At 35.1% G+C, this 23,918-nt stretch overlaps 1 protein-coding gene across 12 annotated transcripts in view; it reads left to right on the top strand.

Annotated features, from left to right (window-relative positions):
* The window catches only part of ZNF638 (zinc finger protein 638), a 111,831-nt gene that overhangs the window by 42,211 nt on the left and 45,702 nt on the right, over nt 1-23,918 (top strand). For 11 of the 12 annotated variants that reach the window (XM_059659477.1, XM_059659482.1, XM_059659481.1 and 8 more), the window contains exons 2-9: nt 3,187-4,702; nt 9,048-9,109; nt 11,286-11,411; nt 14,888-14,926; nt 15,751-16,043; nt 17,406-17,683; nt 18,975-19,121; nt 20,364-20,486. In XM_059659477.1, coding sequence (XP_059515460.1) covers nt 3,187-4,702; nt 9,048-9,109; nt 11,286-11,411; nt 14,888-14,926; nt 15,751-16,043; nt 17,406-17,683; nt 18,975-19,121; nt 20,364-20,486 — 2,584 coding nt within the window. The remainder of the gene's footprint in view (nt 1-3,186; nt 4,703-9,047; nt 9,110-11,285; nt 11,412-14,887; nt 14,927-15,750; nt 16,044-17,405; nt 17,684-18,974; nt 19,122-20,363; nt 20,487-23,918) is intronic. The other variant, XM_059659478.1, reaches the window with a different exon arrangement.

Genomic DNA, 23,918 nt, shown 5'->3' with positions numbered 1-23,918 from the left:
TAATTTTGCTATGATTTGTAAATAGCTGTTACCCCGAAGGTGGATGGACTTCTACTTTCCCCATCTTAGTACTTTCTTCCTGAGGACCGCCCTACCATCACCTTGTGCACAGCAACTAAAAACTTAAGGGCAGTGGACGAAGGAGGGGCTCATATTGCTGTTGATTATTCATTGCTTGTGCTTTACTAATTACTAAATATTCCAAATATCACTCCTGGGTATTACTAAATATTCCAAATATCACTCCTGGGTATACACATGAAGGAAAACTCAAATTGAGAAGTGCAAAATGAAAAAAAGGTTTTTGGTAAAGACCAGTGCACCTCAGAGCCTTTAATATGCAGTAGTTATTGTGCCCCTATGAGAAGGGTAGCACAAGAGCATTTCACACTCTCTTGACCAGGGAACTCCTTTGTAGAAGACCTACAGTCTTACAGGACTCTGGTTTCTGCAGAATACACCATATGAAGGGCTGCTATCTTGCAGTCTATTAATGTATATTTACATCAGTGTTAAAACAGTGCTGGGGATATTAACGTGCATAGACAGGTTTTTTTTATTGTTAAGGAATTTAAAATGTGAGTATTTCTAATGATACATGTTCATAATTCTATGTGGTAATTAGATGACTGATTGAAATCTGTTCCTTTTTGGTTTATTATGGGGGAGAAACAATATTTGGAAAAGTTTGTGCTTCTGAAGCTGTGAAAGGAATCTTCACCAATTCAGGAAAATAGTGCAGAAAGAGTATAACTGGATGACAAACTGCTTGCATAAGTGATTATTTTTAAGGACTGGGTCAATACAGAGTTGTTCTTAGAAGTATTTTATTTTATAGAAGGTAGGTACAGTTCATATGATTTATGATTGTTTAAAAAGACCTGGAATTTGTGATAAATGAACATTATTTACAGAAAATTTGGATATCATTGTTTAGTAACTAGTGTCTGCTGCTTGCACCTAGTGAATTAGAAGCCTACATAATACTTAATGTATTTTTGTGTTTACTCTAATTTGAAAATAGTCCTTGTCAAGTATGAGGACTTTGGATATGATAATGCAAATAGCTTAACAAATATTTGAGGGTATAACAAGTAAGAGTAGAGTTATATCCTCGGGAGATAAGACAACAGTGAGCATGCCTTCAATTGAGACTAGGTTGTTGGAAAAGACTGCATACATATGAACACAAAAACAAGATCGTAAAAGGTACAAGTCCCAAAATGGTATAAGCAATAAAGTTTGTTGGAAGACTCACTCTGAGCCTTGGTGGTCAAGGAAGGTTTAATGGAGACTGACCTTGAAGAATGAGTAAAATCAAATAAATCAGGTCAAGGCAAAGTTGTTTCCTTCATGTGTTTTGATTGGAAGAGATGAAGGGAGGAAAGAAGAGAGGCATAGGAGCAATGGCCTAGCTGGAATAAGTGTTTGGTAAAATTAGGAGGGTAGAAATTGACTAGGTTGATTATACTTTCCACATAAAACTAAGACATAAAGGGAATGAGATTCTCTTGGATTGTTTAATAGAGGGTGATGTGGCAAGAATGTCCTTTTATAAAAATTAAATGTAGTGGCAGCCTGTGAGATGGTTGGAAGGAAGAGTGTTAATCAGATAAAGCCTATAGCTCAGCTGAATCTCCATTTCATTAACATTATATATGTTCCCATCCTGCATTTCTATTGGATATCAAAGTAGGGGGACTTGATAGAAATAGGCATGGTCTGTATTTGTTTTTCTTTTAACTAAAAGGGCCAGCGAATCCTTTGACCGCTGACCTTGGTCCTGAATGATAGCTAAAGTGCGATTTCGTTGAGAACTGGCTTGGAGTGAGTTATGCTGCATTCCGAAGGGTTGGGCAGCAACCAGTTTTAACTAATACAGTGCCTGGGAACTGCAAGATATTCTTGCTCACATCTACTAGTAGTTAAGAGCATGGATTATGGGGCCAAAATACTTGGAATGCACATCTTGGCCTGGCCACTTATCTATGTAAGTTACTTAACACATTGCAGTCGGATCAAGATAATTCTCGCTTCATATTACACAGTGTTTTACAAAGTATCATACTTTAAAAAGATATTAGCTTGTAAGAACATGTAATAAATAACTTCAAAATGCAATGGCTATTTAATTTTAAGGCATGTCTTTAACATTTATGTAAAATGTTTTTTGTACCAGTTCATTAGAAACTTACCTGGCCACTGAGTAAAGCCAGTAATAAAACTACTGGTCCGCAATGTGTTAACTTCTCTGTGCCTTAGTATCCTCGTAAAAGTGTGCATATCTCGGGGTTGTTGTGAGAAATGAATCAGTCCGTGTAAAGTACATGTACAGTACTCTATAACACTATAGTTCATCATTATTATTGTCCATATATACAGGGGTAGGCAAAAGTAGGTTTATAGGTGTAATACAAATAAAATAATGTAATAATAATAATACAAGAATAAACTGTTTCATGTACTCACAATTGTAAACCTACTTTTGCCCACCCCTATATTTGTCTATATGCTCACCTTGGAGGGAATACAAGAGAAAGGTGATTGGTTTTGTTGCATATTTTTCTGTATGTCATAATCAAATACATGCTATTGCACACTATTTTGTCAGACTCTGTAGTCAAGTTATTGGTGACAAGTTTGCATCTTAAAAGAAACAACTGTTTAACAGCAGAACCTTAACCATAGTCTAATTGCTATATGGAATTTAATTAGCTGTGGTTCCAAGGAAGGTGTGTCTTAGAGAAATGGGTCTTGTAAAATTTTAAGTTTACAGTTCCTGTTTTCATTGTTTGTACATCTGATAACGTAAATATTAAGTGTGTGTGCATTCTAAGTATTTATTGCTTTCATCTTTTTTTCTCCATATTAAAGCATGAAGTAATCCCATTTTTCAAGATTATTTAGGAGTTGTAATTATCGCTCAGCACCTAGGACAGCACCCAATGTAACAGTATACATGAACTTCTGGCTTGAGGTTTGTTTGGGTTTGTGTTCTGAATTCAGAAGAAAAGAAGAGAAAGTTTTGGGGAAAGTTTAAAATCCTTGTAAGCACTTAATCTCAACGTGTATAAAATGCAGAATCCTTTCATGGCTTTGTTTCAAAATGTTTTACACTGGCTATAGACCCCACTTCATGAAGTAGTTTGAGTTAAAATGATCTAATATTTGTGTTTTAACTTTCAGCTTTGTGTTATTCTTGGAAAATTTCGCACCACTTGTGAATTCCTTGAACCTGGGCATTGCAAACCCACTTCTGTTGGGCCCATCTCCTTTGCACTTTGCTCAGATTAAGACTCAATTGGCGCTTCAGCAGCTGAATGCCGTTGCCTCACATAGTTCAACACCACCTTATACTTTATTAAATCAGGCTTTCTTGAAAATAGCCATGTCGAGACCCAGGTTTAATCCTCGAGGAAACTTTCCACTTCAGAGACCACGAGTACCTAACCCTCCTGGGATGAGGCCTCCAGGACCATTTATGAGGCCGGGAGCTATGGGTCTTCCAAGATTTTACCCAGCAGGGAGAGCCCGTGGAATTCCACCCAGATTTGCTGGCCATGAATCTTATCAGAACATGGGACCACAGAGAATGAATGTTCAGGTAACTCAGCACCGAACTGATCCAAGATTGACCAAAGAAAAATTGGATTTTCATGAAGCACAACAAAAGAAAGAGAAGCCTCATGGTAGCCGGTGGGATGATGAGTCTCAAATACCTGCATCAGTGGCAGTGAAACAGAGTCCTATAACACAGGTTACAGAGCAGAGTCCTAAAGTGCAGAGCCGCTATACAAAAGAGAGTGCCTCAAGTATCTTAGCAAGTTTTGGATTATCTAATGAAGATTTAGAAGAACTCAGTCGCTATCCTGATGAACAGCTAACTCCTGAAAATATGCCGTTAATTCTGAGGGATATAAGAATGCGAAAAATGGGGCGCCGATTACCTAATTTACCTTCTCAGAGCAGAAATAAAGAAACACTTGGTAGCGAGGCAGTTTCAAGTAATGTGATTGATTATGGGCATGCAAGCAAATATGGCTATACAGAAGATCCACTTGAAGCACGTATTTATGATCCTGAAATTCCAACTGATGAGGTCAAGAATGATTTTCGGTCACAGCAGAGCATTTCTGCATCTGTTCCTGCACCAAATGTGATATGTAATTCTATGTTTCCTGTTGAAGATGTGTTTCGACAGATGGACTTCCCCGGTGAGTCCTCCAATAATCAGTCCTTTTTCCCAGTTGAGAGTGGAACTAAGATGCCAGGTTTACACATTACAGGAAGACAGCCAGTCCTTGAACCTGTAAAATGTGTCAGCCAGTCCATTAGCCAAACAGTTAACCAGGCAATGAGTTGGTCTCTGATTCCTCCATCTATGAACCAGCAACCTTTTTCATCAGAATTAATTCCAGCTGTAAGCCAGCAAGAGCGGATCCCACGTGAGCCTGTGATTAATTCATCTAATGTCCACAGACCAGGAGGAAATAAAAAGAATTATCAGTCGGAGGCTGACATCCCCATTCGGTCACCCTTTGGGATTGTGAAAGCATCTTGGCTCCCCAAGCTTTCCCATGCTGATGTCCAAAAGATGAAGAGACTACCAACTCCTTCTATGATGAATGACTATTATGCAGCATCTCCAAGAATATTTCCACATTTCTGTTCTCTCTGTAACGTAGAATGTAGTCATTTAAAGGTGAGTGTTTTTAAACACTGTATAATGATACACAGCGCCCAAGTTTCCACTATTCTCAAGTACATTGGTGTTAATTAGGCATTAAGGAAATGGCAGAAGTTAATTTTGATTGCAACATCAACACTTAGTTGTAATCTAAGTAGTCCTGGCCTAAGTACTGAATTGAGTGTTAGGCTTTCTGTATTCCTGTAACTGGGCACACCACATGGTTTGTCTATTTATTTTGAACTTTTGAATGGTTATCCCAGAAATTTATGCAGCATAAAATTTATATAACATAAACTGTATCCTTATAAAGACAATGTCACATAAGTCACTTTTTAAATAAGAGAATCTGTTAGTATAAAAATAAAAAGTTGGAATAAAACATTTGTACTATACACTTTGAAGAGACAGTATGTTGTAGCCTTGCATGTATCTACGTGTCTTGGGCTAAAGACAGTTAATGTCAATTTAATAATTTTCTGACTATCTGGACTAGGATTTTTAATGTTTTATGAGAAGGAGCTTCCTAACTTAATCATAGCAAAATTGAGTCGAGTTATTTGGAGACTAATTGTGGGGTCAGCAAATAGAGTGTAAACTGATAAAAATTTAGAGAGAAATATTTTAAAAATATAAAGAAGCCTTAAGTATCTTCATGGTTAGTACAGTTAGAAGGAAGCGTTTTACAGAGGTGCTGAGGAGTAATGTAGAATACTGTTAGTAATCATTGGTAGATTTGAGTAGGAATTTCCAAGTATGCTTTATTTACTTATATATATTTGGAAACCACTGTTTCTTCTACTTACTGATGTGATTTGTAGATTTAGATCATAAATGGCCAAGAAGAAATGTACTTCTCATGATAATAAGCATTGATTCAAGGCCATAGCATTGTATACTTTGAATAGGCTTAAAAATCTATAGGTATTAATTCTCTTGTTGCTTTTTCTCCTTCCAATGCTGCCTTTTTATTGTCTATTACCCACTCATCAGGTTTCAGCCAACAAGAATCTGATACCTAGAGCTGATGCTTTTGTCATAAGGTTAACTCCAGCAAAGGAAAGCAGCATTCTACCTCATTTTAGCCAGATTTACTGAGTTCTAATAAAATAATAGTTGCCTGACTCTGCCAAAGAGGATAGCAAAGTCTTGAAAAATCTCAGAATAATTTATAACACTTAGTTTTAATCTGTAAGTACTCTTGGCCTAAGTACTGAATTGAGTGTTAGGCTTTCTGTATTCCATTTACTTTGAACTTTCAGTTAGTCATGATGAATCCAAGGAAAATACCTTAAAATAAAGAACTTAAAAGCTTTCATTTTTATTCTGTAGAATAGAAAAGGTATACATTTGTTCAATTGGTATTTATTGATTACTAGTTTTATACAATCCGATATTAGGTACTAGGGCAGAGTTGAAAAACTATAGAAAATTTAGATGTTCTTAACAGTTTATAGAGTCTCACTGTCTCCTAATTACACACCTCAGGAATTAAATAATTCAGGACAACAAATGATTTGGTGATTGTTTTTATCTTGTTTGGATTTGCTTGAGGGAGAGATACTTCATATTTTTATTTTGATTTCAGGCTTATATCAATTCAGGCCAGCATTATCTAATTTCCTATTATGTATTTAGCACTATGTAATAAAAAGAAGTATGAATATACTTTGACATCAAGAAACTTGTATAGTTTAGTTAAATAAGACTAATTGAGTGATGGTGACTAGCTGCACTAAATCTCTCTGGACTTGAATGATCTGGGAGGGAGGACTTCGTGGAATAAGTTGAAGGTGGGCCCTGAATGATGAATAGGCTTTAGTGTACCTGGGGGAGGAGGAATTAATTTCAGATGAGAGCAACAAATAAAAGTACAAAGAGACTTGAAAAGCTAGCCTAAGAAGTTTAGACTTAAGGTGAGGGGCATTAGGAAGCTAATTAATTTACATGCTAATTTACATGCTATGTGACATGTAAAAAGTATATTTTAGGGAGATAAATGTCTTTGACATGTGCAAGGTGAATAGGAATGAGAAGAGATAGAGCAGGGCACTAATTTGAGGCTTCCCTAGTGAGAGACTGGGTTAATATAATAAAAGTAAAATTTAGAGTAGAAAAGAAATCATTTAGTGATCACTAGAGTTCACTGAGATTGATTGCCATTTAAGACAAACACCTTTTAACATTCAGAACAACATAATCTAATCAGTGTTTCACTACTAGATGACCAAGTGATAGGAATTTGTGAACAAACATGGATTTACATGATACAAACTACTTCTCTTGTTTCTGTGATATATTTTATTGCCTTGTATGAGTGCATATATATGACATTACAAATATGTGGCATATAAATTACCAATTGCAAATTTTTTCTTGCAAAGTAACATTTGGCAATATACTCCCCACCTCTGGAGTCTTTAAAAATGTACCCTGAAAAAAGCAACTATATAATGTGAAATGTATTTCTATTTCTAAATTGGGATTTAGATGTTGGAGGAGGAGCTGTCCTAGGTTTAGAAGGTATGTTTGTTTTACTATCCTTGGTTACGAAGGCTGTGTTTGGTTTAAAAGCTGTCTTTCTGACTGAAGTAATTCAGTTGAGAAAAGACTTACTGGCAAGATATTTTTGAGGTAGCAGGAGGATAGTGAGTGAGCTCTGATACTGGTAGATGTTTTCAGTTTGATTCTGTGCCCTCTCAACTCTATAGTCCTTGTAGCATGCCCTGCTTCGTTAGGTAATGATCACTCTTTGGAGAGGCAGTACTGCTTTGGGACCTTCTTTTAATCTTCATACTGTTAATAGAAGTCTCAAAACTGGGGTGGCATAGATATATTTACTGAGCTTAAAGCAAGTAATGTCAGCAAGTGAGTGGACCTATTAAAAAAAAGTAGAGAGTGGGACATGTGTATATGTGTGTGTAGAACTGGAGAGAATATGCTTTAAATAGGGCAGCTATCAACATCAGCTGATAGTTGCTATAGAGAATACATGTCCAATATTATGTCCTTATTTATTTATTTATTTTTAAGAAAAGCTGGGAATCTAGATTTGGGGGTAAAATCTCTGGATTTTTAAATGTTGGCAACTTATTCATATATAACACTTGATAGTTCAAATAAATCATACCCAATCCACTACTGCCAATGTGTCTGTTTGATGTAAACAGTGTCCAGTTACTGTCAAAGACATGGGTTTAGCAGTTTTAGAGACTCTATAATTGCCAATCTCTACAAGCTTTCTACTTGTATCACTGAGCAAGATGTGCAAACATTTCTTTTTTGCAATGCACAATTGGTTCCATGGCTTAATGAAATAGTTTAGGGTTTGTCATAACCTGTTGTTGAGTATTGCAAGTAGCATTCACTTATTTTCAGATACTTCTTGACATGGCAGATTCTATAAATAGTGTCAGCTGTGGTTTTAACTGGAAATTTCTAGTTCATCTTTAGCAATAACAGAATAAAGTGTTTTTGAAATGGAAATGAGTAACATTTTTCTCAAGGAAGTTTTCAAATACAGAACTGTTTAGTAAGTTTTCTGCCTATCCAAATGCTGGAAAAATAATAAAACATTCAATAATATACATGTTATTTTTAACTGTCACTTGGAGGACTGTATCTTTGAAAACTATTGCTTTTTTTTTTTTTTTAAATCAGATGTATCTTCCAGGAGCTATTTATGGGTAGAGAATGTAATTTTAGGGCAGATTTGTAAAGGAAGTAATGTATAAGAAAGCATTTTGTTTATTGTAAAGCTCTATATGTAAGAGATATTGTGTCTTTGAAATGATGTTACTTTCCCTTAAATCTTAAAAATAAATTAGATTTGATCATCTCTTCATATTTTTACTAATCTTATTCTTTGCCAATATAGTCTGGAATGGTACTGGCCTATGAGGTATGATTTTTTTATTGTTACTGTTATTAGCTTGAATTTTAGAGGTAAAAGTCATTAAAACCCTATGCTTTGAAGATGCCATTTCAGATGCCATTTTATTTATAGGATTTTTGGTGTTCTCTGGTGTGTTGTTTTTGTATCTGAGATGAATTATTTCTGATCCATGCATTTATTTTCTCCAAGTTTATATATTTGATTTCAAAATGAGTATTTGTGGGTATGATCTTTTAAAAAATACTTAAATGTTTAAAGTGGCATAAATGAGATATGGTATTAATTGTTTTTGTTTGGAAGCCTTTATTTTTGGTTGTAAAAGATTTTTTTGAATAGCCAAATACTACCTGTAACGAGATTTGTTTAATATTTTGGAGGGAGTATCCTGTATCAACCCAGAAAGCCTAATTCATAATTCAACATGAGAAATATTCTAAGTTCAGCACTTTTCTTCTTTTACAATAGGATTGGATTCAGCATCAAAATACATCTACTCATATTGAGAGCTGCCGACAGTTACGTCAACAGTAAGAACAGTTTTTTCTTTTTTATAGGTAGCAAATTTATAAAAGTAGTTAATGCTCAGATATAACTGTTTAATACCTTTCATGTGGTACCTTGGATAAAAATATTTTTAGAAAGCTATTGCTTATTTGAAGTGTTCATTTTATAGAAGTGTATTTAATTTTTTCCAAAAGGAATTAAATATCATTTCTTCTGACTTCTTCCTAATTTAATCTCAGGTATACTTTTTAATATCATTGGTTCATTCCTTGCTGGCTTGTGTTCCTTGGAAAGGTTCATCTATTTTTGAGTAGACATCCATTCTCCTATCTAACCCCTCCGCATCTCAAATATAAACCATGATAAATAACTAAAAACTACCCATCCCAAGCACCAGTATTTAATTTCAGGTCTAAAGCTCTCTTCTGGCTTAGAACCTGTTTTCAGAATAAACCTTAAGTAGGAGATGAACAAGCTAGATGTGTTGGTTCCTCACATTTATTCTTTAAAATAGCTCTTTTATTACTATCACTAGTGGCCTGGTGCACAAAATTCATGCACATTAAAAGGGAATTAATTAGAGGAAATACTTTAATATTGCTATTTGCCCTTTATAATAGAAGTGTCCAGCCAGCTCCAACCCCATTGAGCAACACCAAGACCCAGCCGGCCCTACCCCTGTCAAGCCCTGCCGGGTGGGGGACGCGGCCTCAGGTCACCCGGTGCTGGGGAGAGGGGTGCGGCCTCAGGTCCCTTGGCTGGTCACCAGTTGAGTGCCTGAGCCGTGAGGTTGTGATGACCATTTGCATATTAGCTCTTTATTATATAGGATTACTATTATTATTTCAGAGAGGAAGGGAGAGGGAGAGATAGAAACATCAGTGATGAAAGAGAAAAATTGATTTGCTTTCTCCTGCATGCCCCCAGCTGGGGGCATGTATCTAGACCGGAAATTGAACCGTGACCTCTTGGATCATAGGTCAATACTCAACTGCTGAGCCATATCAACTGGGCTCAAATTGATTCTTTAAGTCTTCCACCTTTTTCTTCTTGAAGACAGGGTACCTAAGCAGTTGAAAAGTGTGATTTTAACAGTATTCTCTTATGTCCCTTGGAGTAACGTAAAATTAAATGTTTTCCCGAGCATCATTAAACATACTGATACAGTTGGATGTCAAGTTCCTTATCACTAGACTTATAGTAACATGTCCTTGGTCAAATAGATCTGTGGCAGCTGTTTTTTGTTGTTGTTCTTTATGAAAACATCACCAAATTTTTTTGAGGTTATTTAGGACTCTAGTTGTAAGTGATGAATCTAACTCAAAGTAGTTTTTACTAATAAAGCATGAGAACTTAATATCTAATTTAACTGGGAAGCTTAAAGAGTGGTTCTAGTTTCAAAGCAGCTGAATTGGATGCTTAACAAAAATCAAAGTGTGAGAAATATTTTGGTTTCTTGGCAGTTCTCTTTTGCTTTGGCCACATGAGATCTCAGGCACTCTTTTCTTCACAGAGCAAAGTGACCCCCATAGTTCTGTACTTAAGTGGTCTGTATAGCTAGCAAATTTCAGGAGTTTTTTAAAAAAGTAAACACCTCTTTCTTCATAACTGCTGTAGAAGTCTTTGGTTTGATTCCTTTGGTCTATTCTGGGTTAGTTGTCCATCTCCGAACCAATTATAATGATTGTGGGAACAGGGTATTCTAACTCAGTTATTGTCATGTGCCTACTCCTGGAGTTATGTATGATATAAGCCCTACTTGAATCATAAAGACTAAGAATGGAGATTGGAGTTGCTTCCTTAAATACATGCTGTGCAGAAAAACATAGGTTATCATACAGATAAAATTGTTACCTGGTAGACTTTATTGCCACTGTAAATGGAAAATCTCTAAGCCACAAATTTTCCCACAGATACCCATTGGGATGTCTAATTTTTATGAAGGAGAGAGTTAGGTAGGAATGAATTATTTACTCAGGGATTTAGGTAGGAATGGTTTACTTGCTGTAGATAGGCATTAATGGCAGTAACAGGATTCTAGTTATATGTGCTGTCAGTAATTTACCAGAACAAATGGCATGGGTTTATGAAGTTTTTTCTGTAGATATGCCTATTTTTCCATGCACAGATTTTATTTGTTTGTTTGTTTGTTTGTTTATAATCCTCACCCGAGGATATTTTTTTTCATTGATTTTTCAGACAGAGTGGAAGGGAGGGAGGAGGGGGGGAGAGAGAGAGAGAAAGAAACATCGACGAGAAAGAGACACATCTATTGGCCTCGTGCATGTGCCCCGACCTCAGCCGGGGATGGAACTCGCAACTGAGGTACGTGCCCTTGACCGGGAATCGAACCCCAGACCCTTTGGTCCGCGGGCCGACGCTCTACCATTGAGCCAAACCGGCCAGGGCCATGCACATATATTATTAAAACATGTGCTTTCCATGCCTGCCACTTTAATACTCTATCCTACATTTTTACCTTTTTTCAAGTTATATGTTCTTGAATAATTCCTTCATGGCTTTCTCTGCAAAAAAATTAACAGATAAATTAAATTTGATTAGGCATTTGGGATTCTTCCATGGCCAAATAGTATATGCTACTCTATTCTTTGTGTGTTTGTTTTTTTAAGCTTCATTGTGTTTATATACTTCAATCTATTTAGTCATTCCTTAACTAATGTATATTTAGGTTCTTACTCTTTTCTTATTCTCTATGTCTTTATTGGGTCTTTCTGGACCCAAGAGTTGTTGGTTACCTTGGGAAAAGATACAGTGCATCATAGTTTTAATATTAAAAATAAATAATAATAGCTCTTTGCTTATTGTGTGCTGGGCATTATTCTGAGTGCTTTACATAATTTATTTACTCTTCAAAGCAACCCTATGAGATAGATGTATAATGATTATTTGTGATTTTACCGGTGAGGAAATTGAGGCACAGGGAGGTAAATTTTATACTCACACAACAAATAATTGACACGAGTCTGTTTAGTTCATGGATCTTTGTCGTCCCCCCCCCCCCCACATTTTATTCTGAACAATTTCTAAGCTGCAAAAAGTTGAAGTCAATAAACATATATTCTTTATCTTTATTCACCAATTATTAAACTTTGCCACATCTAATTTATATCATTATATATATTTTTGAACTATTTGACAATTCACTGCTCAATTCAGCATCTGTCTTCTAGCTGTTTTTCAAATGCCTTTTATAATTATTCCTGCCTCTCTCCTCCTCCCCGCATCCACACTCCCAATTCAGTATTCAAATCAAAATTTGTGCATTTCAGTCTCTTAGTCTAGAACAGTCCACCCTGTGGTTATTTTTGGCGATATTGTCATGATGTTGACTTCTTTTGAAACATCCAAGAAAATTGTCTTGTAGCATTTACTACATTCTGTACTTTCTTCTGTTTGTTTCTTCATTGTTAAATTCAGGTTGGACATTTTGCTCACAACTTTCATGTGTATGCTTATTTTAACATCACATTGACACAGATAATGTCAGTTACCTAGGTTCATGTTCTTAGCCATTATATTATACAGCATATGTAAAGAGTAGTATGCCTCTGAAACACATTTTAAAGTAGATAGGTAATACATAGACAGTCCAAACTCTACTTGCAGGGTAGTATATATGTTTTATCTTTCTGCTCTAGGCAGCAGAGACAATAACATGCATTCTAGCAGTCAGCCTGGTGAAGAACTAAACATTATTTACCAACACTTGAATAATAGGCTTCAAGCTCTGTGAAACCATAAACTAAAAAGATCTAGAAATCCAATAACTTGCATGTGTTAACAACCAGCTATAATTTCCAGCATTGTACATATAAGATAGCTAAGGCTTAAACATATTAAGTAACTAGCTTTCAGATACACAGCCATTAAATGGCAGCACCTACACTTAGATCCAACTTTGTTTGATTCCAAAGATGTTACATTGAAACACTATATCACAGAATTAGAAATGGATCTTTTTAGGTGGTACAGAGTAACGAAAGTTAAAAAGTGTAGGAGTAGATGAAACAAAAGTATCCATGTTTTGACAGTTGTTGATGCTAGGTGATGAACACATTGAATTAAAAGTTAACTTTTTTTTTTTAATCAATTCATAATTTGTCACTTCAAAGCAAGAAGAAGGGAGCAAAAGCTTTCTGAGAAGTCTGCTTTGTACCTATTTCTCGTTGGTTAGAATCTACCACTGGCTATCTTTTAAGGAGTCTGGAAAACAAATATTTAGCTTTGTTAGCCTTTGTAGTAGAGACAGGCAAGGTAAAAAGAAGTTGAGAATAGCTGTCAAGTTAACCTGCTAACAATAAATAAAAACTACTTTAGCCCTGGCCAGTGTGGTGGGCTTGATCCTTGGTAGGGGGCGTGCAGGAGACAGCCAATTGATGTTCCTCTTTCTCCCTCCCCCTCTCCTTTCCTCTCTCTCTAAAATTAATAAAAATACATATTTAAAAACAATAGCAACAACAAAAAGACCTGCTTTACATTTACTAAGGTTTTGACCTAATTTCATTTTCCTGCCCGGTGACTGCTGAGTCTGCTGCTTCCATTTTCTTATCTGGCTCTTTTTTTGGTTACTGAAATTATATTCTTGAATACTGGTGGTTTCTGATGGTTTATTTTAATCACTATTTCCAATGAATCTTTAGAGTCCACAATCTCTAGAAAAGTTAAGGACAAAACTTCTACAATGTTACTGTTCTCCTACTTTTCCTTTCTGTGAATATCCCTTAATCTCTTTCATTAGTTTTATCTTTGTCTGTTGTACTCTTAAGTGTTTGTGTGCATAAAATTCTGTCCTCAACCCTCTTTTTTCCTAAAGATTCCCATTCTGTGTTAGTTTCTCACTCTTAGTACCATAGCATAGCTTCTACTTGCCTGATTTCTAAGTATCTCAACCCTCCCCCCGCTCCAGATACTTATTTCTGAATATTCTGAAGACATTTCTATATTCTCTTCACTTTAGAAATGTATTTACTTATGTGCACCCTCTTTACCTGATTTTAAGGACCTTCACAGTTTGTCTCTGAGATACTTTTCCAGGTTTTTCCCTTGCATAATTCCTTTTTGTCATTTCCATGCTTTCAGCCAGATTAGTTTATCTCTCTGAGGACCACTTGGTGCAGTGTAAGGGGAACCATTCATTTATATTCTGTAGAATAGTGTCCCCTGGAATTCTACAAAGTATGAGAAGTGTCTTCCCTCTTTTAACCCCTACATGAGCTTGTATCTTGACCTCTTCTGTACCTCTTTTATGTGTACTCCTTGTTCAACTTTTAAAAATTTTGAAGTCTTTGAAGTATGGGTTTCTATTTATTTTCTCTGAATTGTCTACTAGCATATTACTTAATTGGATTAGACTAGCAATTTTCAACCTTTTTCATCTCATGGCACACATAAATGAATTATTAAAATTCTGCAGCACACCGGAAAATATATCATTTTTGGCCAGTCTGACAAAAAAAAAAATGTAATTTTTATTCATTCACACCAGCCAGCTATTGTTGTATTGGCTTTTGCCATTTTTTAAAATTTGACAATCTAAGGGTTCAGTGCTCCTGACTAAATAGTCAAGAATTGCATGTTTTAAAATTCTTACAGCGCACTGGTTGAAAATTGCTGAATTACACACTCAAAATATTTTCTTCCCAAGAAAATTTTTGTGCTTTAATATACTAGTAAATTACTATGTAAACATAGGTTTTGAACAGATATATTGCAGAGAAAGATCACTGGAGCCTTACAGTCTTATTTTGATTGTTAATTAATATTGTTTATTCTCAAAATAGGTATCCTGATTGGAATCCTGAGATCCTCCCATCAAGAAGGTAATTCTTATTTTAAAATTTATTTTATTATTTTCCACCACCGTTTATCCCCTCTATGCCCTCTTATACCTCCACCCTTCTCCCACTCCCCCACCCCCATAATCACCATGGAAAGTAATTATTTTTTTAACAGTGATATTATTGAAAGAATTTTCTTTTTAGAAGTAAGCAAGTACTTTTTAAAAAGGTATTATTTTGAGTTGTGTCCTGTTTCAATTATCGCAGCTTAAATGTTATAGTTCTCTTCTGCTTTTTAGTCTTTTAAAAAAATACTTCATGCTTTTACTATTACTTTATACTTGTGGAATATTAGATTATAAATTGCCTTGAAGGATGGGAATGATTTTATTAAGCCTTGTATTCCCTTGTGGGGAGGGTGTCCCTATTCGTTGTGCATATATACAAATACAGCAGTCAAAGAAGTATTTGTAGATGGCATAATCTTTTAGGAAAAAATGTTGAAAAGCATTTCTCATTTCGTAAAATGTTTTGTTCTAATTTTTTTATATAACTTAATACTTTTCAAACATATTTGTACATAATAGTGATACAGGAAAAGCCCAAGAAATTGATGATGATATTCTTCTGTAAATTAGCAAAAGAGAGGGATCCAAGCAATTAGAGGGCTGGACATCTGTTTTGATTATTCCTTATTTGTCTCAAGGATAAATCATATCATAACAAACAAGTTTCTGTTTTTAATAAATACATAGTATCAGAGTTTGGTATTATTAGTAGTCTGTTTTTAAGAATATACTTGTCACTTAAATAGCTTAAATTTACATTAAATTGCTGAATTTGTGCATCTCTTTTATACTTTGTAGAAATGAAGGCAACAGAAAAGAAAATGAAACTCCAAGAAGACGTTCTCATTCCCTCAGTCCTAGACATTCTAGGAGATCAAGCTCAAGTCACAGATTCCATCGATCTCGAAGCCCACCACGTTACATGTATAGACCAAGAAGTCGAAGTCCAAGAATTTGCCATCGTTACATTTCTAGATACAGATCCAGGTCCCGTTCACCATATCGAATGAGAAATCCCTTTAGAGGTAGTCCAAAAAGCTATCGATCAGTTAGCCCTGAAAGGATATCAAGGAGATCAGTGAGATCATCAGGTACACTTATGATCATGAATAAGTTTACTTATTTTGACTATTTTTTTAGGCTTTTCATTTGTTTGAATTTCTATATTTGTATATTTTTAATAAGTTTGAAATGGTGATTTTCGTACTATTAGGATTTAACAAAAGTTGACATTTGAGCTATTTGCCTTAGCTCTTTTTAAACTTTTTAAGAAATGAAATGTTGCCCTAACCGGTTTGGCTCAGTGGATAGAGCGTCGGCCTGCGGACTCAAGGGTCCCAGGTTCGATTCCGGTCAAGAGCATGTACCTTGGTTGCGGGCACATCCCCAGTGAGGAGTGTGCAAGAGGCAGCTGATCGATGTTTCTCTCTAACTCTCTATCACTCTCCCTTCCTCTCTGTAAAAATCAATAAAAAAAAATATATATTAAAAAAAAAGAAATGAAATGTTTTCTTTTATTAAATTTTAGAATTTCTATATGAAATCTGACCCACATCTCAACCTAGTTTATTTTTCTTCCCTTTATTAACTATTAGAAGAAATATGCAGGAGTGTATATATCCACCCAACATCGATTTTTAAAACCAAGGATATACAAACATCTTGCCATAATAATTGATTATAGACTTATTTTCTGTGAATTAATTTAAAAGCTTTTTGAAATTATTCGTTATTTCAACTTGGTGTTAATAATTATTGGTTAAGTGATCTTTACAGAAATAGCTTATGTATATAATATATATATATTCCTGGAGGTCTTTTTAGAGATCTGTGAAGTATCCCCTTTTTCAATTAACTACATGTCTATGTGATATGTAGTTTCTATATATATTTCAACCAGAATAATGTATCCAGCAGAATGCATGCAAAAGCAGATATGAGAATTTAGGGGTTTTCTCTTAAGCCCAACGTTAAAGCATTTGGGAAAATGTACAACAGTGGTACTCATCTAATTTTTGTTTTGGCAATTCTAGTGTTTCATAAAAATTTGTTATTTATGTTAACACGGGAGTTTATTATTAAATGAATAAGTGTTTTATAATTCTTATTTTAATTTCTTTTATGGTAAATATTGATAAACAACACAAAAAACTTTTTGTAGTCCTTATGTTTTAGAGTGTAGAGGAATGCAGAAAACAAAAGTTTGAGGACCACTGATGTAATAGAAACTCACTGAATAACGGAAGTTCATGTAAAAGCCTTTTGAGTGAAGAATTAAAAACTAGGAATTTTTTGTGTCTATATGCTCCCTGTTTGGCTTGACAGTGGCTCTATGTGATAAATATTTGGACAGTTGAGGGATTAGTCTTTTTTTTAATATATATATAATGTGATGAAATGGTTCTACCTTACATTCTTTTTAACTAAAATAGTACTTATATCCCTTTTACTAGATAGAAAAAGAGCATTAGAAGATGTAGCACAACGATCAGGGCATGTGCCAGAATCCAATAAAGAGAAGCATTTTGAAGCAGTTGATAAAGGACAGTTACCAGCACAAAAGGCTAAAACTGGAAGTGGATCAAAGTCATCAGTTAAATCTATAAGCTCTACAAAGAATGATTCAAATTTAGGAGGACATTCTACTCGTCACAAATCAAAGAATCTTGAAGATGCCACCTTATCAGAATGTAAACAGATGTCTGATAAAGCTGTTTCTGTCCAGCGTAAGGTCAGTAGTTCTTTAACTTGTTAGTGCAAGTGTGTGCATACATTTACCGTACTATTATGACAAAGAGAAAAACAGAGTTGTCTGAAATATTTTATTCTAATTTTCCAAAAGTTTGAAATCATGACTTGTTAAAATCTATTGGTATGGAATATTTTATTTGTTTTTTTTGTTTTGTTTTTAAATATATTTTATTGATTTTCTACAGAGAGGAAGGGAGAGAGATAGTTAGAAACATCGATGAGAGAGAAACATTGATCAGTTGCCTCCTACACACTCCCCACTGGGGATATGCCCACAACCAAGGTACATGCCCTTGACCGGAATCGAACCCGGGACCCCTCAGTCCGCAGGCCGACGCTCTATCCACTGAGCCAAACCGGTTTCGGCTTATTTGTTTTTCTTATGAACATAATAAAAGTCCAATAATTCAAAATCTTATAGTTTACAAATCCTAGAGGGTTGGCACTTGATCTATTAAAGGTGAGAACATTCTGGTGATTTGGTGTTTTTGGCTAGCCACATAAGTAGATCATGATGAATTTTGCTATCTTATTAGGAAAGTGAATGTAATCATCAGCAGCATTAATATTTTTGTTATCTTTGTTAGTAAGCTATAGAGTGAGTCTTACCTGACCAGCATGGCTCGGTTGGTTGGAGCATTGTCCCAAAAGGTGGCGGGTTCAATTGCTGGCTATGCACAAACTGGTTTGAAGGTTCAATCCCTAATTGGGCTCTATTAAGATGTTAAGATATTAATTAACCAAAGAACATATATGCATGTATGCATAACCCATGGACACAGACAATAGTGTGGTGAAGGTCTGGGGAGGGATGCCGGTGTGGGGTGGAGGGAGTAATGGCGGGGGGAGGGAGCGTAACAATAAAGATAAATTTTTTAAACAGATAGTAAAACAATATTAAGATATTGTCAATTGTTAGAACACAGTGAACCAAGCTGTAATTTCACTTCATTAATGATGGACCATGCAGATTCATATAGAAAAATTTTAATAGTTTTGGACCATTTCATAGATCTTGCTTGTTACAAAATTTTTTTAAACAGAAAAGAGCATCTGTGACTAGTTACCTATAAACTCATTATCACTGTTGGGTTTCAGTGGAAAATACCATCCTTTTTTTAGCATTAAAAATTATTTTTACTTGTGCTAAAATATTTAGAAAAGACTTTAAAGAACTAAGATTAGCTGGTAGAAGAATTTATATTGGGAACTATTCGTCTGTACTTTGTGCATAACTTGTCTTATTTTTAATTTTTTTATTCCCAAAATAGTCTCGGAAAGACCAACCTTTGTATTACGGTTCCGTTCTTCTTATATCTGAATTACCAGAGGATGGCTATACTGAAGAAGATATTAAAAAACTATTTCAACCATTTGGAAAAGTTAATGATGTCCTAATTGTTCCATATAGAAAAGAGGTGAGCCATTCAGTCTGTTGTGAAAATCCATGAAAAGTTATTGCTTTAAGAAATCGTTGTTTGATCTTTTAGCTACTTTTACTACAACATAACATACATAAATTGTTAATTGAAAGTTATGTAAATATCTGTTTCAAATTAACAAGGTCCCAGAACACTGTTTAATAATCCTTTAGGACAGGTTGGCACACTTGATCTATAAAGGGCTAGACAGTAAAATTTTAGACTTTGCATACCATAGAATTGCAACTACTCAACTCTGCCATTGTAGTACAAAAACAGTCATAGATAATATATAAATGAATGAGCATGGCTGTATTAAAAAAAAATTATACAAGTGGCAAGCCCAGGCCAGGTATCTCAGTTGGTTGCAGCATTGTCCCCTACATCAAAAAATAAGGTTGTGGGTTCAGTTTCCAGTCAGGGCACATACCTAAGTTGTAGGTTTGATCCCCAGTTGGGGCACGAATGGGAGGCAACCAATCAAAGTTTCTCTCACATTCTCACATAAATTTTTGTCTCTTTTTTTCTCTTTCTCTACCTCCTTCCCCCTCTCTCTGAAATCGATAAACATATCCTTGGGTGAGGATTTCAAAAAAAAAACCAGTTGGCAGGCCTTGGTTTGCCAACCATTGCTTTAGCATACCAGTAAGCTTATACTAAAACAAATGACTTTGTTTTACAGTAAGTATTTTTTATGTGTGGGTTGTATTCCTGTAATTCATATAATAAAGTTCATCAAACTAGCTAGGTGGCTCAGTTGGTTCGAGCATTGTCCCGTATACCAAAAGGTGGTGAGTTCAATTCCCCATCAGGGAACACACCTAGATTGTGGGTTCGATGCCTGGTCGGCACATGTGAGAGAGCAATCAATCCATGTTTCTCTGTCTCCCTTTTCTTTCTCTAAACATACCCTCGGGTGAAGATTTTTAAAAAGTCAGATTTAAAGCAGCTAGACCAGATTGTGCCTTATGATTGATTTTTAATTGAGCCCTGTCTTCCCATTTCTCATTGTTCTATGAGCCTAAAATGGAAGGCTATTTCCCTCTTCTTATTTTTGTAATGATAAAAGGTTAAAGGTCCATTTCATGTGTGAAAAGATCAATCTACACTTGAGCAAAAAAAAAAAGGTAAAATCAAGACTAGAGGTTATTTCATAGTTTTATGTTCCACAAAATAGTATTAAGTCATGCAAATAATTTTAAGTTATATTCTTTTTACTAATGATATATTTTCTTTTAGGCTTACCTGAAAATGGAATTTAAGGAGGCAGTCACTGCAGTCATGAAGTATATTGAAACAACACCTCTTTTGGTAAATGGGAAAAATGTGAAAGTATGTGTTCCAGGAAGGAAAAAAGCACAGGTAAACTGGATTTAGACCCATTTCATTATTGTTTAAGTTTATTGTTTTAAGTTTCATTATTGTATTAGTTTTAAGGTTTATTGTTTTTGCTTAAGTTTGGCACATACAGAAAAACGCATAAAGCAGATGTTTACATAACAGATTGTATGCATATAGATTCAAATACACTGAAATCAATGACTTTTTAATATGTGCATATATAATTATGTTTTGCTGAAAGATTGGTGTATGTTATGAGAAATATGTCACTAGGTGATTTCATCATTTTAGTAACATAACAGTGCACTTACTAGTACACAAACCTAGATGGTATAGCCTGCTACACTTCTAGGCTATATGGGATAGCCTATTGCTCCTGGACTACAAACCTGTACAGCATGTTACTGTACTGAATACTGCAGGCAATTATAACACAATGATAAATATTTGTGTGTCTAAACATATCTGTATATTAAAAAGGTATAGTAAAAATTCAGTATAAGAGATAAAAAATGGTTCATCTGTATAGGCCACTTTTATAGAACTGGAAGTTGCTCAGGATTAATCTGAGTGGTGACTGAAGGCTTAGGACATTACTGTATATTACTGTAAACTTTATAAATACTGTACATGCAGGCTATACTATAAAATATTTTTCTTCAGTAATAAATTAACCTTACTGTAACATTTTTACTTTATAACCTTTTGAATTTTTTTAAACTTTTGGACACTTGTAATAACGCTTAGCTTCTTTTGGAATACCTCTGGAAGGACCTGCCTGAGGCTCTTCTTGAGGAGGTGTCTCTTTTTTCAGGAATATGCTGGTTTGCTTGCTTTCTTTTTTTCGTTATAGATTTGCTTGTAATCAGATAATGTACCATGAACATCCCTCTCTGTTAATGGAAACCTTTCAGTGTAGGGGTCCTTGTTTTCAAACTTTTTAAGGAACTTGTTGAAATCTGCAAAAGCTTTCGCTAATCCATTCACTGTGAATTTTCTTGGGGTTCTTCTTGGGGAACTTCATCATATATGTGGTTTGTTATTGATCGTTATGTGGTGCATGACTGTATAGCTTATAAACAGTATTAAATGGTGAGCAGTAGAGGAGGAAATACTTAACAAAATTAGGAAATAATTCATGAAACCTCTGCCTTGGTCACAAACCGTAATATTGATAACATCTTGGAAGCCCCTTGCATACTTCTTGCAAATCCTTACAACCCTTCTTTCTGCCCAGAAGTAGCCCTACCTTGATTTCTACCATAGTTGAGTTAAATTAACAGGTTATTTTTTGTTGTTATTTCACTGTTATTTTTAACAAATTTTATTGAAAAGGCCACATGTTGGAAAAAACATTGTAATTTCTCCGACATAAATAATATTAGATACTTACAACTATAGTCTACATATTTAAATCCAGGAGTCACTGCTCATAAACAGTTTTTAGCGAATGATAAGCCACATCATGGGTAGTTGATTTGGTTGTCTGGCATGACTTTCTGCCACAGTTTTAACATGTGCCTAATTTGTTTTTCCCTGTTTATTTGAAAAGCTAATTTCATGTCTGTAAATTACTTTGTATACATAGATGTGTTTCAGACTGTTGTCACATTAGTCTATTTTTGTGCCAGTGCTGTGTGATTTCACTTGTTAAAACTATAAAATTTATAATATTTGCCTATTTTTCTGGTAGAATCCTTTTTCTTTGTTCTTTATTTAAATTTATTTTGCTTACTCCTGAACATTCACTCCTGTATATTAATTTTAGAATCAGTTTAAGTTCTCTGAAAAATTTTATTGGGAGGTTAATCAGTACTTATTGAAATTGTATTGATGTTCTTATAATAATGATTTCTGTTAAAAAACATGGCTTATCTCTTCTGCAAGTTTTCTGTTTTCCCCCCCATAAAATTCTTGTACTTTTTGGAGGGGATGTTAAGTTTATTTCTTTTATTTACTTGTATGTATTATGAGTATTCAAATTGCCATTAGAGAAAGGATTTTTTTTTTAAGGAACTTCAATTTACTTTTTTAATATTATTTTTTATTGATTTTTTTAGAGAGAGAGGAAGGGAGAGGGATAAGAGAGATGAACATGTGTCCTTACTGGGAATTGAACAGGCAACCCCTCGGTTCCTGGGTCATTCATTGCTCAACCACTGAGCCACACCAGCTGGGCTAGAGAAAGGATTTTTATTTCTCGTTTTTTTTTTTTTGTTGTTTTTTTTTAAATTAAATCTTTATTGTTCAGATTATTACATTTGTTCCTTCCCCCCCCCCCCCATAACTCCCCTCCTCCCAGTTCCCGCCCCACCCTCCGCCCTCACTCCCCACCCACTGTCCTCATCCATAGGTGCACGATTTTTGTCCAGTCTCTTCCCACATCTCCCACACCCCTTTCCCCCCCAAGAATAGTCAGTCCATTCCCTTTCTATGTCCCTGATTCTATTATAATCAACAGTTCATTCTGTTCATCAGATTATTTATTCACTTGATTCTTAGATTCACTTGTTGATAGATGCATATTTGTTGTTCATAATTTGTATCTTTACCTTTTTCTTCCTCTTCCTCTTCTTAAAGGATACCTTTCAGCATTTCATATAATCCTGGTTTGGTGGTGATGAACTCCTTTAGCTTTTCCTTATCTGTGAAGCTCTTTATCTGACCTTCAATTCTGAATGATAGCTTTGCTGGATAAAGTAATCTTGGTTGTAGGTTCTTGGTATTCATCACTTTGAATATTTCTTGCCACTCCCTTCTGGCCTGCAAAGTTTCTGTTGAGAAATCAGCTGACAGTCATATGGGTATTCCCTTGTAGGTAACTGAGTTTCTTTCTCTTGCTGTTTTTAAGATTCTCTCTTTATCTTTTGCTCTTGGCATTTTAATTATGATGTGTCTTGGTGTGGTCCTCTTTGGATTCCTTTTGTTTGGGGTTCTCCACGCTTCTTGGACCTGTAAGTCCATTTCTTTCACCAGGCGGGGGAAGTTTTCTGTCATTATTTCTTCAAATAGGTTTTCAATATCTTGCTCTCTCTCATCTTCTGGCACCCCTATAATTCTGATGTTGGTATGCTTGAAGCTGTCCCAGAGGCTCCTTACACTATCCTCGCATTTTTGGATTCTTTTTTCATTTTGCTTTTCCGGTTGGATGTTTTTTGCTTCCTCGCATTTCAAATCATTGACTTGATTCTTGCGCTCCTCTGGTCTGCTGTCGGGCGTCTGTATAATATTCGTTATTTCAGTCCGTGTGTGCTTAATTTCTAGTTGGTTCCCCAATATAAGATCGAGGGTCTTATTAGTTTTCGTGTAGATCTCATTAAGTTTATCGGCAGCTTCTAAACAGTTCTTGAGAGACCTTAAAAGTGTGGTTCTGAACTCTATTTCTTCCATTGACAATTTTGTCCTGTTTCTTTGTTTCCGCATTTTGTTATGCTTCCTTGGTGCACCCCCTAG

This window comes from Myotis daubentonii, chromosome 12, assembly GCF_963259705.1.
Source record: "Myotis daubentonii chromosome 12, mMyoDau2.1, whole genome shotgun sequence".
In the NCBI taxonomy this organism is placed as follows: domain Eukaryota; kingdom Metazoa; phylum Chordata; class Mammalia; order Chiroptera; family Vespertilionidae; genus Myotis; species Myotis daubentonii.
This window is presented reverse-complemented; position numbering and strand designations above follow the sequence as displayed.